The sequence below is a fragment of the Cricetulus griseus genome, chromosome 2 (assembly GCF_003668045.3).
Source record: "Cricetulus griseus strain 17A/GY chromosome 2, alternate assembly CriGri-PICRH-1.0, whole genome shotgun sequence".
Lineage (NCBI taxonomy): Eukaryota > Metazoa > Chordata > Mammalia > Rodentia > Cricetidae > Cricetulus > Cricetulus griseus.
The window spans coordinates 18,580,287-18,596,599 of NC_048595.1; the positions used below are offsets into that span (position 1 = coordinate 18,580,287).

At 48.6% G+C, this 16,313-nt stretch overlaps 1 protein-coding gene across 1 annotated transcript in view; it reads left to right on the plus strand.

The window, feature by feature from the left end:
* Positions 1 to 923: 923 nt before the first annotated feature.
* The window catches only part of Man1c1 (mannosidase alpha class 1C member 1), a 140,404-nt gene continuing 125,014 nt past the window's right edge, over positions 924 to 16,313 (plus strand). The window contains exon 1 of the mRNA XM_027399656.2: positions 924 to 2,262. Coding sequence (XP_027255457.1) covers positions 1,735 to 2,262 — 528 coding nt within the window. The 5' untranslated portion in view covers positions 924 to 1,734. The remainder of the gene's footprint in view (positions 2,263 to 16,313) is intronic.

Genomic DNA, 16,313 nt, shown 5'->3' on the forward strand with positions numbered 1-16,313 from the left:
TGTCTGTGGGTACGCCTGTGCACATGTCAATGTTTGCTAACATAGACGTGTCTAGACACTTTGCTTTGGGTGTCCGTGCTGAAATTAAGTGTATGTTTGCATACAAGCACACACACCCCCGTCAGTTTCTGTATGCATAAAATGCAAATGTGTACGTACATGCATGTCGTATGTATGACCCATGCATATGTCCAGGTCCCCGCGTCTCTCTGTCCCTCTCCTTCTTCTTGCTTCTCAGGTTAGCATCTCTCTAACCCCACCCAAGAGCTTTGGTCACGTTTTTGGTGGTGGTTTTCAAGGACCACTGGAAATACTGATTCAGCCAGACCTAACCGCGGCCACAGCTCTCCGGTTTGGTCCAGCCAGTCCCATCCCCCAGCACGAAGCAGCGGAACCACCGTGGCTGGTCTGAGCTCTGAGCATCCCTGGCTACCAACAACCTGAAAATCCCCGGCCGGTGCTGAGAAGTGACAGGGTCGCCCAACGATGGGCAAAGCCTTCCAGACCAACCTGGTCTCCTGGCCCTTCCGGGAGAGACCGAAACACAGAGCGGCTCAAGGCGGAGGTGGGCGGTGGAGGGGGCGTCTCGGTCGCACGGAGTCCAGCAAATGCTGGGCAGAAACCAATGGGTGACTGTGGCCCAACGGTGATCCCTCGGAGGCAGCCAATGACCTCGCTTCGCTCTGCACCCCGCCCTTGCCACAGCGCGCAGCTGGACCGTTGGAACCAGCAGGATGGAGGAGCGCAGCGCCAGTACTGGGAGCGGGGGGCGTGGCCTGGACAAGCACCCACCCATCCCTCCATGGTAGGCTCCCTATTGGCTATACTGCGGCACCGCGGCGGGCGGAGAGGCGGGGCGCGGGGCGCGCATGTGGGCGTGGCCTGAGGGCGTGGCCGGCGGGGGGCGGGGCGGCGGCGCTGTCGCAGTGAGAGCCTGAGCGGCGGCGGCCCGTCTGGAGCTGCGGCGGGGGAGGCTGCGCGGCGAGTGGAGCCGCGGGGCCGGGAACAGGTGATCGCAGCGGGAGACCCGCGCCCTCCCGAGTTGCGGCGCCCGAGCCCACGCTCTTGGGCGCAGAGACAGCCTCCCATCCCGGGGCTGATCGGGGCCAGCTACAGGCTTCGCACGCGCTTCTCGGGCATCCCTCTGCCTGCGCGAGCGTCTGAAGCCCCCGGGTCCCGCAGCTGTGCGCCGCGGAGCAAAGTTGTGGACGTGTTCGGATCGCCGGGCCCCGCGCCGTCACCACCAGCCGTGCGCGCGCTCTAGGAGCGGTGCTCGCGCTGCAGCCCCGGGGGCTCCCGTTGCAAACTGCTCCAGAGGCTGAAACTTCGGGTACGGGCGGGTAGGGGCCTTCGTGTGCCCCTGCGCACCCTGCTAGGGCGTCACAGACGGCATGTGACAGCTCCGGCGCGGGAAGGCGCGGGAGGGCGCGGGCTCGGTGGACCAGGCGGAGGGCAGGCTGCAGCGCACGGCGGGCCCGGGGCCCGGGCTCCAGCTGAGCAGCTCCCCTCGCCCGGGCCCCGCCGAGGCCGCCGCGTCCCCGCCCTCGCCCTCGCGCGGGAGGACTCGCTCCAAACTCCCTGAACTTCGGGCGGGTCCCAGATCGGCGGCCTCGGGGTGCGCAGCCCTGTCCGGGGACCCCTTCCGCTGCGCTCTCGCTCCCCACCCTTGAGGACTCTGACGACTCCCGGGAGCCCCGGCGGAGCTGACAGCCCCCTGCTGCTGGCCACGCCGCGATGCTCGTGAGGAAAGTGCCGGGCTTCGTCCCGGCCTCGCCGTGGGGGCTGCGGCTGCCGCAGAAGTTCCTTTTCCTGCTCTTCCTCTCGGGCCTCGTCACCCTGTGCTTCGGCGCCCTGTTCCTGCTGCCCCACTCCTCTCGCCTCAAGCGCTTCTTCTTGGCCTCGCGGACCAAGCACCCCGGCGTGGAGGTGATGGCCGAAAACGCCGGCCACCACCCGGTGTCCGAGCAGGAGTCGCCTCCCAACCCTGCCCCGGCGGCTCCGGCCCCGGGCGAGGACGATCCCGGCCGCCGGGTCGGTGTCCTCCGTAGGAAAGGGTGGCTGCGGCGCATCCGCCCCACCGGGCCCCGGGAGGAGGGCAACAGCGTTGCAGCCCCCAGGCCGCGGGAAGAGAGCGTCCGGTTCAGTTTCGACTACAATGCTTTCCGAAGCCGCCTTCGACACCCGGTCTTGGGGACAAGGACTGATGATGACAGTAAGGAGTCCCAGAGTCTAGTGCGAGCTCAGCGAGAGAAAGTCAAAGAGGTAAGCTCCTGGTCTACCTGAGACCCTTCAGGCACACTGCAGCACCGCCTCCCTCTCCAAAGTTACTCTCTCTCCTCGGTGCATACTTAGGGTAACTAGAGCTTTAGCTTATGGCCTCTTCGCAACCTCTAGGCGGATCTTTCCTCTTGAGTCCCCAGCCCTGGTGGGTTCCACGCTTTCCCTTGCTGGGCGTCTAGTGTGGAGTGGGCTCTAGGTCCCGAGTTTGCATTTGTACAGGAGGAAGCCACTAGAAATTTTCCCTCACTGTGTTGTGTCTTGACTTCCCCCGAGCCCCAGCAGGATATGGAAACCCAAGATGTGTGAGGTATTTGGTATCCTGTTTTGTAATCTCTCAGCATCTCGCAAACCAGGGATGTCTAGCATTCCCGCTAACTGCTTCTACTGAGCTTTGGCAACAATTGTACATAATTGCGTGTGAGAGAGGAAGAAATAATCAATAAAGCAGTGGTTGCAGAAACTCTGATGTTATTGGCTAATTGAGGTGGGTCGTGGACTGGTTCCCTGTAAGGATTGGGCCACAGAGGGTTGGCGAAGGATCACTTTGAGTCACAGTCTTAGTTTATGACATCAAAAACAAACCCAGCCTGGACATGGCTTTCAGACAGTTGCCAAGAAGCCATTGGTACTGAACATTCTGCCCCACCCCAGCTTAAGAGTGGTCTGTGTGAGATGTGTGGCCAGCATAGCAGAGGGGGCTGCAGTGACACCCCCAGGCCACAAGGGGGTTGTGAGCAAGGAGTGGGCCAGGGTCTCCTCCCTGGAAAGAAGAGGATGCTCTCCTCTTCCTGGGGACCCAGAAGGAAAGCACTGCTGCAGTTGGGACCTCTGAGTTTACTGCAGGAAGTCGGCAGACCTGCTTCCATTTCTAGAGAGAACAGGCAGCACCTTTAGGGTCTCCCCTGCCAAGATCTACTAGAGCCACTGGAGGGCTTCGCTACCCTCTTCCTCTGTGGGAGCTGCCTTTCTTCCCAGTACCCATCTCAGCACCATTTATGTCTGCTTGTACCCAAAGGTGCCACTCAGAGCCCTGTTTGAGACTCTTAACAAGTAATCACAGGACATGTGAAGTCACGCAGAAGCTAAGTCCTTAGTGTGTGCATGCTCATGTGTGCACATGAGCAGCTCTCAGTTTCCCAACTGTCACTCAACTCTCGAAGATTAATCAAAGACTAGAATTTGCAATAATTAAGCAAGAGACATCATTTCTCCTCTTTCTTTTAAGGGGCTGTCTTGTGCCCAGTTCACCTATGCCATTTGCCTTTCTCTTTTCCGAAGCTGCTTCCTAACACAGGCCCTCTTTACAGTCTTCTGAACCTCCGTGGCGGGCTGCAGCCCCCAGTGAAATCAATCACACACACATTGCATGCATGTATGCCATTTCTCATGGGATGCCTAGAGCTGCCAAGAAATTGTCAAAAAGATCTCCAAAAGGATTGAGCGTTCAGTACTGTGGAAGAGGTACAGCAACTGTTCTGAAAGCCTAGGTTGGAGTCCCCCTGGCTGGGGGCGGGGAGTGGTAGCCTGGCTGCTGGAGGGGAACTTGGCTCTGTCCATGCAGAGACAGCCTTTGTTACTAGCAGAGGCTGGGGTTCCAACTTTCTGCAGTGGCTGGGGCTGGTAGGAGGTGTGAGGACTCTGCTTTGCAGGTGGGTGTGAAATAACACAGCAGGAGGAGGGCTACATTGTTGCCAGGTATCTGGAGCTGTGATGTGTCATCTCCTTACACCCTTGGTATAGCTGGAGGCATGCTTGGGGTTCCTTGCAACTGCTATTCCACAGCCTGCTGGATCTGTCTTGGAGACTGCGAGCTCCTCAGAGTGATATTCACAGTTATGTTTGGGGACCTGTGGTCTTTTCAGGCTACTTGACTTTGAACCCTACACCATGTCTCCATCCTGAAAATGGTGGGTGGGGTCTTTTAGAAGTTAACATACGGTGACTGTCCCTGCTGTCCCAAAAGAGGAGGCATCTGTAGGACTACTGCTGGAGGTGCCTATTCGTGGTTCTCCTTCTGTTTCTCTGTGTCATGCCTGGGGGTGAATCATTTTAAAGAGGCCAGTGACTTTTGTTTCTGGTTTGTTTATTTCCAGACATGGATTGATTAGACCCAAGGAGAAGTAAAGCTAGCATCAGATAAAAAGAGCCCTGTTCTTATAAGATGAGATTTTTAAAGTGAAAATAAGCATTGGAACAGAATCCGAGAGGGTGATAGATGGGAGTGGATGGAAACTGGACACTGGCTCCCGATCAAGTAAATGTATTTGTGAACATTCAGGTCTGAGAGATGACCTGTGCTGAGAAGATGTGTGGAAGTGGCAGGTTGTGGTTATTCATGTGTCGGGGATACTTTGTCACCTCTAGGTTTTGGAACCATGGAGAAAGCAATGTGTTGGAGATGGGGGATCAAGAGAACAAGGGTCGGTGTCTCAGCTGCCAGCCATCTCTTTTTAGGCAAGTCACGTCCCTTCCTGCCTGAACCTTCCTGTAGGATTGGGTGAAAGAGAGGTGATAGGCTGTTGGTGGACACTGGTCCAGCTCTGGCCCCTCTGTAGACTTCCATGACCATCAGGGACACCAGGCATCCTTGCACCTCCTGGTCCCATGAGGTCAAGTGCAATCATGTGTTGGTTTTGATGGCAGTGATGGATATTATTGTATCCCTAGCTTATACCCATAAATAGCTATCTAAATGTTGATTAATTTAGTTATTCCCAGCGCTCAGGTTGAACTTGGGAGATGGGGTAGAATGGCTGGCTCTACAGCTTGTGCTCATGAAGGGCAAAGATGTTAGCTAGAATACAAAAGAGAGCAGGCTTGTTAACTACTTCTTTTTCCAGATCTGATGACCATATGGACCCATAGGGATGCTTTGTGTGTCGTCCACATGTGTGTTGGGATGCATTCATAGCTGTCCTGGGACATGTGCAACCTGAGAGCTGCAGGTTGGACATGTTTGATAAGGAATGGGAGTCCTTGTCCGTTGGGGGATGGCCCGTGGATTCAAGCTCAGGCTTTTCTTACATAGAAGAGTTGGGAATGGGCACTCTGTTAGCATCACATTCCAGGGAAGTAACTTACACTGTTCTAAATTCATGATGGTGGGCTGCTGATCTGAAAAACCTTGTGGTTCCCTCCCAATAAAGGGGACTTTTGTCAAACAGAATGGCAATCTAGAGCCATGATACTGGTCATGGGTTTTGGGTGTTCTCCTAGCCCATATGTTACTGTTGGACAAATTATAGGAAGGACTATTCCTTCTGGTTCCTCTTCCTGAAGTGCTTGTCTGGGCCAAGAGAACCTGGATTGAGTTTCTGCTTCATTGTCCAGTTGGCCCTGGTCTCTCATGTGTCACCACCTCACAGCAGTCTTGCAAAGAATCCTGCCTGGTTCCACTCTGATTGTGGTTCAGGTCTTGGTCTTGACATGGTAAAACCAAGAGACCAGAATTCAGAGAGTGCTCCTCTCTTCCCCCTGCCTCCCTGTTTACTGTGTGTTCGTGGATCTGCCCTAGTACTTGGATCTGGTGTGACATTTAGTTGGCCCAGATACTTGAATACCAATTCAGTTTTATTCAAGATCTATATATTGGGCTGATGTGGTAGTTTGAATGTAATTGACCCCTGTAATGTCATAGGGAACGGCACTATTAGGATGTGTGGCTTTGTTGGAGTAGGGTGCTGGAGGGTGTGTCACTGAGGGGGCAGGTTTTGAGGTTTCCTATGCTCAAGATATCACCCCGTATTGCAGTCGATTTCCTGTTGCCTGTAAGATGAAGGACTTTTAGCTACCACTTCATCACCATGTCTGCCTGCAGGCTGCCTTGTCCTGCCATGATGATAATGAACTGAAACTCTAAACTGTAAGTGAGCCACCACAATTAGATGCTGTCCTTTATAAGAGTTGTGGTGCTCATGGTGTCTCTTCACAGCAATAGAAACCTAAGACAGCTGAGATTGGTCAGTTGGTAAAGTTCTTCAGGACTTGAGTTTGAACCTCAGAAACCATGTCAAAAAGCAGAGCTTGATGCTGTGTCCTTCTTATCCCAGTCATAGGGAGGTAGGGACAGGTGGATCCTTTAGATTTATTGGTCAGTCAGCCTGCGGGGTGGGCGGGGGAGCCATGTTAAGGCACCTGCTGCCAGGCCTGACAAGTTGCCTTTGATCCCTGAGACGCACTGTTTCCAAAAATCTTACCCTGACCTTCACTGTGGTGCTACGACATGTGTGTTGCACCCCTCCCTGTAAACAAAATAAATAAATGTAAAAAGAATTGCTGTTCTTAGAGGTAAAGCACAAGCAAGACGGATAACAGCGTGAGGTTGACCTCTGGCCCCATATGCACGCATACGTGGGCTTGTGCACCTTCTCTTAACATGCAGCACACACACACACACACACACACACACACACACACACACACACACACACACAGAAAGAGGGAGAGAGGGGAGGAGAGGAGAGAAGAGGAGAGGGAGAGATCTGTAAATGAACAGTTATGGCTGCTGGTAGTTGAGACTGGATCATTGCCCCAAGAGCACCTGTGTTCCCAAGGAGGCTTACAGGGACCTCCAACCAGGTTTAAGGGCTTTAATGGCTCAGCCACCCAAGAGGTTGCCTAAAAGGATCAGTAATTTTCCAAGGCTAATTTGAAGGGGGTGGAGGTGAATGAACTCTTTTCTGCCTGGATAGCAGGCACCTGGAGGATGCTTTTAATTGTCCCAAAGTGCCTTTGGCTTGGCAAGCATGTCCCTGGCTCTGCCCTCGGGGCCTGCCACCCCCAAGCCTCCAGGATATTGCTGGCTGTGACAGGTGATGTTGTCATCTTGTTGGATGGTCTTTGCTCCTCATTAGTAGGCTGGTTCATTAGTCATGTGTGGTTTCTCCCTGTCTCTGATTTATCATCACCAGTACCAGGGACAGGTAGGAAAATTAAAAGGCGTTGTGTTCTTTGTAGCATGTGAATGGGAGTCTGGGAGATGCGTAGGATAATTAATATTAGGAATGGCTCAGATCGAAATGGCTTCGTCTCGAAGAGCTGGCTTGCAGACCCATCGAAAATACTTTGTCTTCCCTGCCCCTCCGTTTCCCTTTTGCCTTGGCTGTGTAGTTCATTTGATTTAGGTGCAGACAAGCTGTAATAACTGGACACATCCCTCAGGAGACTCTTGTGTCTTGAGCCCGGTCACACCCTTCCAACTCCTCCTTAGAACTTCCTGCATTGGTTCCTCACCGGTGGGCCAGCCGCTGTTAGCACCCGCGGATGGATGGATGTCTCTCTACTTTCTCTCTGGGTTGCCAGTCTTTTGGGGAGACTGGGCATTAGAGAAGCAATTACTTCCTGGGCCTCCTGTCCTTAACTCTGTCTTTAGCGTTAGACAAGAAACAAATAAAATGGGGCCTGTAAAGAAGTCAGTTGTTTATTTCACAGTAGAGTTAGCAGGGGGTGAGAATATAGATTCCCCGAGGTGTTCAGAGTGACTGATTTACATCCGTGTTCACAAGATGCCTTTTCTCCACTTTCCCGCAAGACCGATCTATTACTCCACCAAAAATAAATATTGTGATATATATTAGGCACACTTCGCTCAGAGGGTCTTATATCTTTTCTCTTATTGGAAAAAATAAATCAGGCTCATAGATGGCAAAGCCTGGCACAGAGAAGCTGCTTGGTAATCTTGGTGGACACCAGGCCTTGAGAGTACTGTCGTTCAAGCTTGGGGACATCGCCAGTCTGCATCCTGAGCTGAGGTCATGGGTAGGGGAAGCGTTGGGAGTTTTAGGAAACTCTTTCCTGTCACGTGTTTGTTAGCCACATGGGCAACAACTTAGCCATGGAATAATGAACTTATTGGGATTCAGGACAGTGATTGCCTTGAATGTTTTTTACATGTCTTGAAGACAGGGACTGAATGTGGATCATATGTGAGCGTCACAGCCAGGGATGGCTGTTGTTACAGCTTGTTGTGTACCTGCAGTGCCAGAGCACCAGGCTCACTCAGACAGTAATGACTCCTGCTTTCCCACCACCCCAGGCAGAGGTTTGACACACAAATGTTTGCATAACTAGGGGGAAAACAATACAATTTCTTGGCTCCACGTTTCCATGGCTGATAATGGAGCCTCCACAAAGAATTTTTGACAGCCAAAGGACCCTAGTCCCACCTCCCTCTTCCTCCTTCATGTCTCATCTCTCTGGGGCTAGTTAGCACTCAGCTTAGGCATAGTTCTCATCTCCCACCCCTACCCCCTCTCTCTTTGTTTTTTGAGACCATATTTCTCTGTTTAGCCCCAACTGTCCTGGAACTCACTTTGTAGACCAGGCTGGCTTTGAACTCACAGAAATTACCTGCCTCTGCCCCTGCCAGTGCTGGGATCAAAGGTGTGCGCCACCACAACCAGAGCCCTTTCTCTTAACGCAGTCTATGCAGGCAAGAGTGTTCTCATTAGCCCTGTTTTGGGGTCCCTACCTTTCAAGAGAGCAGCAGCTGTAGGCCTCAGTGTGGTGGCTTAACTACAGCTGTTTGTTGCTCCCCCACCAGGGTGTATTGTCTAAGATTTGGGTTGAGAGCCCCCCAGAACCGGGAGGCAGGTGTTCATCACAGCTCTCACCTCAGCAGAGGCTTCTTAACTGAAACTGGAGTGGCTGGCCACAGGATTTAGTACCATCTGTGGAAATTTTTGTGGGACAAATTTGTGGCTTTTACCTCTCTCTCTCTCTCTCTCTCTCTGTGTGTGTGTGTGTGTGTGTGCTTGCTTGTATGAATTTATGTGTATACACGTGTCCTTGGTGGGGCACTGGACCCCCTGGAACTGAAGTTACAGGTGGTTGTGAGCTGCCTGATATGGGTGCTGGGAACCAAACTTGGGTCCTCTGCAAGAGCAGCCAATGCTATTACCCCTGAGCCGCCTCTCCAGCTGCAGCTTTGGCATTTTGACGAGTGCCCTCCTGGGTAGATGAATAACATCTGGGATATTCGGGGTCAGCTCCTTTCCTGGTGAACCCTTCACTAAGTAGCCTGCCATTTTCAGTCACCAAGTAACAGGGCATTTTTTTTCTCCCTCCTCACCTTTCACCTCAGTCACTTTCTGCGGCATCCCACCAAACACAAGCCATTCTTGGCAACTCAGAGGTCTTTGCACGTACTGCTGTGCAATGCAGCCATGTCCTGAAGGGTCCAGGACTGTTACCTGTCATTGCTGGTCCTGTATATCCTCTTCTTTTCCACCGCTTTGTGCTGTAGGTGTTATTTAGTAAGTATAGTTTATATATAGTGAAATGCACAGGGTCTCTCTGTGTAACAGCTCTCTTGGAACTCTCTCTGTACATGAGGCTGGCTTCAAACTTAGAGATCTGCCTGCCTCTGCCAGCCCCACCTCCCCCAGTGCTGGGATTAGAGGTGGGCACCACTGCCACCACCACCACCACCACCACCACCAGGTTGAAATGCACAGACCTTAAATACAGTTTGCTGAGTTCCATCCCTTCTGAAATGCTTTTGCTTTTTCGGGCTCCATCCCCAGAGGTTCCCCATCTACCCCCATCTCCATCCTGATTTCTCCCCAAAGACATCAGTATAGTCAGCCATCTAGTTAGGGTTTCTATTGCTGTGAAGAGACACCATGACCATGGCAACTCTTTTTTTTTTTTTAATTTTTAAAGTTTTTGGTTTTTCGAGACAGGGTTTCTCTGTAGCTTTGGAGCCTGTCCCAGAACTTGCTCTGTAGACCAGGCTGAGATCCTCCTGATTCATCACCATGTCGGCTAGACTGGCAGATCAGCAAGAATCTGGTGTGTGTGTGTGTGTGTGTGTGTGTGTGTGTGTGTGTGTGTGTGTGTGTGCTTTTTACAAGGATGCCAGGGATCCAGGCTCAGGTTTTCATACTTGCACATTACCCATTGAGACATAGTTTGGCCCCTAATGTTTAAAATATTCCAATATCCATTTAAACTGTTTTTAAGCCAGGTGCATGCCTTTAATACCAGCACTCGGGAAGCAGAGGCAGACAGATCTCTGAGTTTGAGGCCAGCCTGGTCTCCAGAGCTAGTTCCAGGACAGGCCCCAAAGCTACACAGAGAAACCCTGTCTCGAAAAACCAAGAAACAAACAAACAAACAAACAAACAAAAAACCCCAAAAACAAACATACAAAAAACACCCCCAAAACAAAAAAACTGTTTCTATTTTTGCATCATGTTTTATTTTTGTTATTTGATATATTGTCCTTGAGTTACTGTTACTATGATGAAACACCATGACCAAAGCAAGTTGGGGAGGAAAGGTTTTTTTTGGCTTACACTTCTGCATCTAAGGAAGTCAGGACAGGAACTCAAACAGGGCAGGAACCTGGAAGCAGGGGCCGTGGAGGAGAGCTCTTACAGGTTTGCTCCTCATGGCTTGCACAGCCTGCTTTCTTATAGAACCCAGGACCACCAACTCAGGAATGGCCCCACAATGGGTTGGGCCCTCACCCATTAATCTTCTCGTCTTCCTATAGCCCAATCCTATGGAGGCATTTTCTCAATTGAGGCTCCTTCCTCTGATGACTCCAGTTTGTATAAAATTGACATTAAACTACCCAGTACATACATGGACATTTACTACTGTATCTTCTTTAAAAAAACAAACCAAACACTTTGTTTATTTTTGTGTGCATGTATGTCACATTGTGTATATGTAGGTCAGAGGACAAGGACAACTTATGGTGGTCAGTCTGCCCTTCCACCAGGTGACATCTCAGGGACTGAACTCGGTTAAGGCTTGGTGGCAGGCACTTTTGCCTGTTGAGCAATCTCCCTGGCCTTCAAACAACCTGCTTCCTGTTACAGGTGTGTCTCTTTGTTTTCCATAGTGTACCTTGTATGAAGTTTACTTTACCTTGATTGACACAGTGTCTTCAGCTTTCACACAATGAGTATGATAGAGATGTTTTCCCATCTTTCATTTTTGATCTAGTTGTGGTTTGTTTGTTTGTTTGTATTAGACACAGGGTTTCTATGTGCAGGCCTGGCTGTCCTGGAACTCACACTGTAGAACAGGCTGGCCTTGGACAGAGATCCTCCTGCTTCTGCTTCCCAAGTGCTGAGATTAAAGGTGTGTGCCACCACTGCCCAGCTTCTATTTGTATTTTTGTATTTAAAGTGGGTCTATTGTGAAGAGTACAAAGTTGGATCTCACTTTCTTGATTTAGTCTGATTTAATCTTCACCTGCTCATTAGAGTTTATTCCATTTACATTTAATGTAATACTTATATAATTGTGTTCAAACCATTTTGTTTTTTAATAATTTATTTTTATTTTATGTGCATTGATGTTTTGCCTGCATGTATAGCTGTGTGAAGGTGTTGAATCCCCTGGCACTAGAGTTACAGACAGTTGTGAGCTACCATGTGGGTGCTAGGAATTGAACCCAGGTTTCCTGACACTTAACCAGCCCAATACAGCAGTTTTTAAATTAGTTCCACATATCCTGTTTCTTTTCTTCCCTTTGGGTCATCTTTTGGGTTAATCAAGTTATTATATCTGATATATCATTTTAGGTAATTTTTAAGACTATGATTTATTTTTATTTTTTTATTTATGTGTATATATGTATGTCTGTAAGTATGTATCCAACATATGTATAGATACCAAGGAGTCCAGAAGACAGTATGAGATATACCTGGAGCTATAGTTACAGATGACTGTGAGCTACTAGACATGGGTACTAGGAGTTGAGCTGAACTCTGGGCCTCTGGAAGAGGAGTAGGTGCTTGAAAGTCATCTCTCCAGCTTCTTACATGGTATCCTAGTTACTAACCTTTTGTCTGTATCATAGTCTACCATGAAATGATATGTCTGTCCTATAATGTAACACTCTAACTAACAATGTACTTCTATTTATTCAGTCTTTTTTCTGTTGTCATTATTTAGCTTCTATATACGTTTTAAACACCAAAGCATACTTGACATTATTTTTGGCTTTATTTTAAATAATCAGTTATCTAAAGAAAAGAAATTCATAAGTTAAAGCTTTCACACACTTTTTTTTTTTTTTTTTTTTTTTTTTTGAGACAGGGTTTCTCTGTGTAGCTTTGGAGCCTGTCCTGGAACTCACTTTGTAGACCAGGCTGGCCTCAAACTCACAGAGATCCACCTGCCTCTGCCTCCGGAGTTCTGGGAATAAAGGCGTGCACCACCACTGCCCGGTGCACCCTCATTCTTATCACTTTTAGTGTCTTGAAGTTTTTTCTTCTGTTTGTGTTTTGTCTGCTTTCATTTCTGTTTGGCCTGAAAATACTCTTTTAACAGTGTAGGTCTGCTGACAATAGGTTCTTGGAGTTTTTGATTATCTAAAAGTGTATACATTTCATTTTATTTTGGAATTTTATTCAGCCATTCATTTAAAAATATATTTCTTTATTTTTATGTGTATGGACATTTTTGCCCAAATATATATCTTATTGCATGTGTTCCTGGCACCTGCAGAGGCCAGAGGAGGGTGTCAGTCCCTTGGAACTGGAGTTATTGATGGTTGTGAGCTGATATGTGGGTGCTGGGAACTGAAAACCTAGGCTTCTGGAAGAGCAGTCTGTGCTTTTAACTGTTTAACAGTTCTCCAGCCCTTCTTTTGTATTTTTGAGTCAAGGTCTTTGCTAACTAGTCCAGGCTGGCCTGGAACTCACAGAAATTGGCCTCCTGCTGACTGCTGAGCATTGGGATTAAAGGTGTGCTCAAGCCTGGCTTTATGGGGTGGCGAATTGTTCATCTTACTTCACAGGTTGATAATTTTCTATCAGCTTGGAAAAAAGACAGTTCACAAGTCTTGAGATACATTTTTTTTCATCCAATTTATGTCTTTTTTTTATTTAGAACTCTAGTTATATGTAACTAGATTGTAACTATATATAATTACGTAACTATATGTAACTAGATTGTAACTATATATATCTTAGATTGCTTGATGCTGCCCTAGAGGTCTATTTTTCAAGTGCATTGAACTTTTCTTCTCTTGTTTGTGGTCTCTTTTCATGTCTACCAGGCAGGTATTTTAATTTGGAATAATTTTACTTCTAGAATTTTCTGTTTGTAAAGGTTTTTGTTTCCCAGGTGTTTGTTCATCGTTTGTATATTTCCCTTTAAATCCAAAGGTGTATCTTTATAATAGCTCTTAAACCAAAAAAAGCATTTGTGTTTGCTCCTTCTCACCTTCTTGCCCTCACCTACCTCTCCCTCTGGCTCTGAATTTCCTGGTTGTGGGTCACCCAATGCCCTCCATCTTCCTGCCCAGCTATTTGATACCGTGGATTAAACATTGTGGCTGCTGCTTTCTTTGAAAATCTGACTTTGTCTGCTTTCAGCGCCCTTCCCGCTTCCAGCCAGCTGACAGCTGTCACTTCTTTTCCTGTCTCCTGATGCTGTTCCCTACTTCCCAGATTTTGTTATTTTCTAACCTGGGGTTGGCTAGGAAACCATTTCATCTAGCTTGTTACCTGATAGATAAGTGCAAGCAGGCAGACCTCTAATGACTACCAAATCAAGGACAGCTCATAGCCTCATAGCACAGTGTGGTATTTAAAGCACCTCATTGAATGATGGGATGAATAATTGATTTTTTTTTTTGAGACAGGCTTTCGCTGTGCAGCCCTAGCTGTCCTAGAACTCGCTCTGTAGACCAGCCTGACCTTGAACTCACAGAGATCCACCCGCCTCTGCCTCCCAAGTGCTGGGATTAAAGGTGTGCGCCACCAACACTCGGTGGTTGATTGTTTTTTGTTTCTTTCTTTATTTTTTTTCTGTAAGCTATGATTTTTCTGTTGAAACTATGACCCAACAGTGATGGGGTTCTAGGAAGGGCTCCTGGCTTCTGACTGATCACATCTTAAATTATTTGTGCATTTTTGATTCACCTCTTCTTTGTGTTAAGAGATAGACGTGTAAGTGATCCACAGTGTTCCTGCCAACATTACTGTGACTTGCCCCTCAGGGTCTCATAGTCAGTCAAATACTTTCTTGGCCTCCTTACCTTAAGCATAATGACCACCTTTGAGACTTGGTTTATAAATCTCCACATTAAAAAAGGAAGGAACAAGCCAGGTGTTGGTGGTGCACACCTTTAATCTCAGCACTCGGGAGGCAGAGGCAGGTGGATCTCTGTGAGTTTGAGACCAGCCTGGTCTACAAGAGCTAGCAGGACAGCCTCCAAAGCCACAGAGAAACCTGTCTAGAAAAAAAAAAAAAAAAAAAAAAAAAAAAAAAAAAAAAAAAGGAAGGAACAGAGGGAAGGACAGTAGGAAGGAAGGGAGGAAGAAAAATTCACATAAACTCAGTTACTGAGTTACCAAGGGATTTCCATGGTGTGGAAAGTTGCTGTGATAAAACAGGGACCAAGGGGCGGGAAGTGTTCATTTCAGCTCACAACTCTCAGGTCACACTCCATCACTGAGGAAAGAAGCCAGGGCAGGAACCTGCAGGCAGGAACTGAAGCAGACAGGCCACGGAGGAGTGCTGCTCACTGGCTTGCTCCTCATGGCTGGCTCAGTGGCTTCCTTATATGCTCCTGCACAGGGGTGGTACCGCCCACAATGGACTGGGCTATTCTACATCACTAACCAAGACAGTTCCCCACGGACTTCCTGACAGAACAATATTATGGAAGCATTTTTCATATTGAGGTTCCCTCTTCCCCAGTGACCCTAGCTTGTATCAAGGTGATACAAATGTATCCAACACTGTATATCATGCACAACCTGCCTTTAATTTTATTTTTCTTTTTTGGGAAGGGGGAGGTGCTGGGTCTGAGCCCCAAGTCTCTGGTCCCACCCCTGGGATGGTCTTTTCAGAGGTTAACCCTTGACCTTGCTAGTAAGTGCTAATTTCTAGGAAGGCATTCCAGTCCTTGTTACGTTTTTCTGTATGTGCGCTCTTGACCCAAATCACAACCCTCCATCCCTCTGGCTCTCCACAAGCCGTCCCCCAAGTGTGCCCCTTGCCTTACCGACCCTGGAGTGGCCTTGGGTTTTAATGATAAGAATCAGTGGGAAATGAAGGCTTTCATTCCTTCCTTTCAGAAGCAGACCTTTTTAAAAACAGCAAGTAAAATATAATCAATTTTGCTACCTCATCGTGCAAGGAAACCCTTTATAAAAGAGACACATTCCTGTTTTGGCAGGAAAACAGCAGCTCAGTCTGGAGACTCCAGCAGCTTGCAGCACTGGCCTCCCTAGACTGTAGCTGGGAATGGGTGGGGGGCATGCATTGCTCTGTGATCTACTTGAATGCAAGACGAAGAAGGATGCTGAGGGCTGGTGAGTTAGCTCAGCAGGAGCCTGAAGACCTGAATTTGACCCCTGGATTCCTGGATCCCATTGTAGGAGAAGACTGACTCCCAAAGGTTGTCTTCTGACCTCCACAAAGCACCTCTGTACACACACACACACACACACACACACACACACACACACACACACACACACACACGAGATACAATAATAATAATATCAAAATTTGAAAAGAGTTTTGACCTAGTACCACCCAGGCATGTAAGAATCCTGGGATGGGGGTGGGGACAGCCCACTATTAAGAGCACTGACTGCTCTTCCAGAAGACCTGGGTTCAATTTCCAGCAACCACATGGTGGCTCACAACTGCCTGTAACCCCAGTTCCATAAGATCTGACACCTTCTTCTGGCTTCTGAGGGCATTACATGCAGGCAAAACACCAGTACACATAAAAATAAAATTAAGCTGAGCAGTGGTGGCTCATGCCTTTAATCCCAGCACTTGGGAGACAGAGGCAGGTGGATCTCTGAGTTTGAGGCCAGCCTGGTCTACAGAGTAAGTTCCAGGTCAGCCAGGGCTACACAGAGAAACCCTGTCTTGAAAAAAACCAAAAAAAAAAAAAATTTAAAAATTAAATTAAAAGTAAAAATAATCTTTAGGCGCTTGACTTTGAAGAAAAGTGAGCAGGCTGAATGATGCTAACCCTAGAACACTCAGGTCACATAGTCCGGGTTTGTGGTGTCCGTAGCACGGCCCATCATTCCATTAAGACT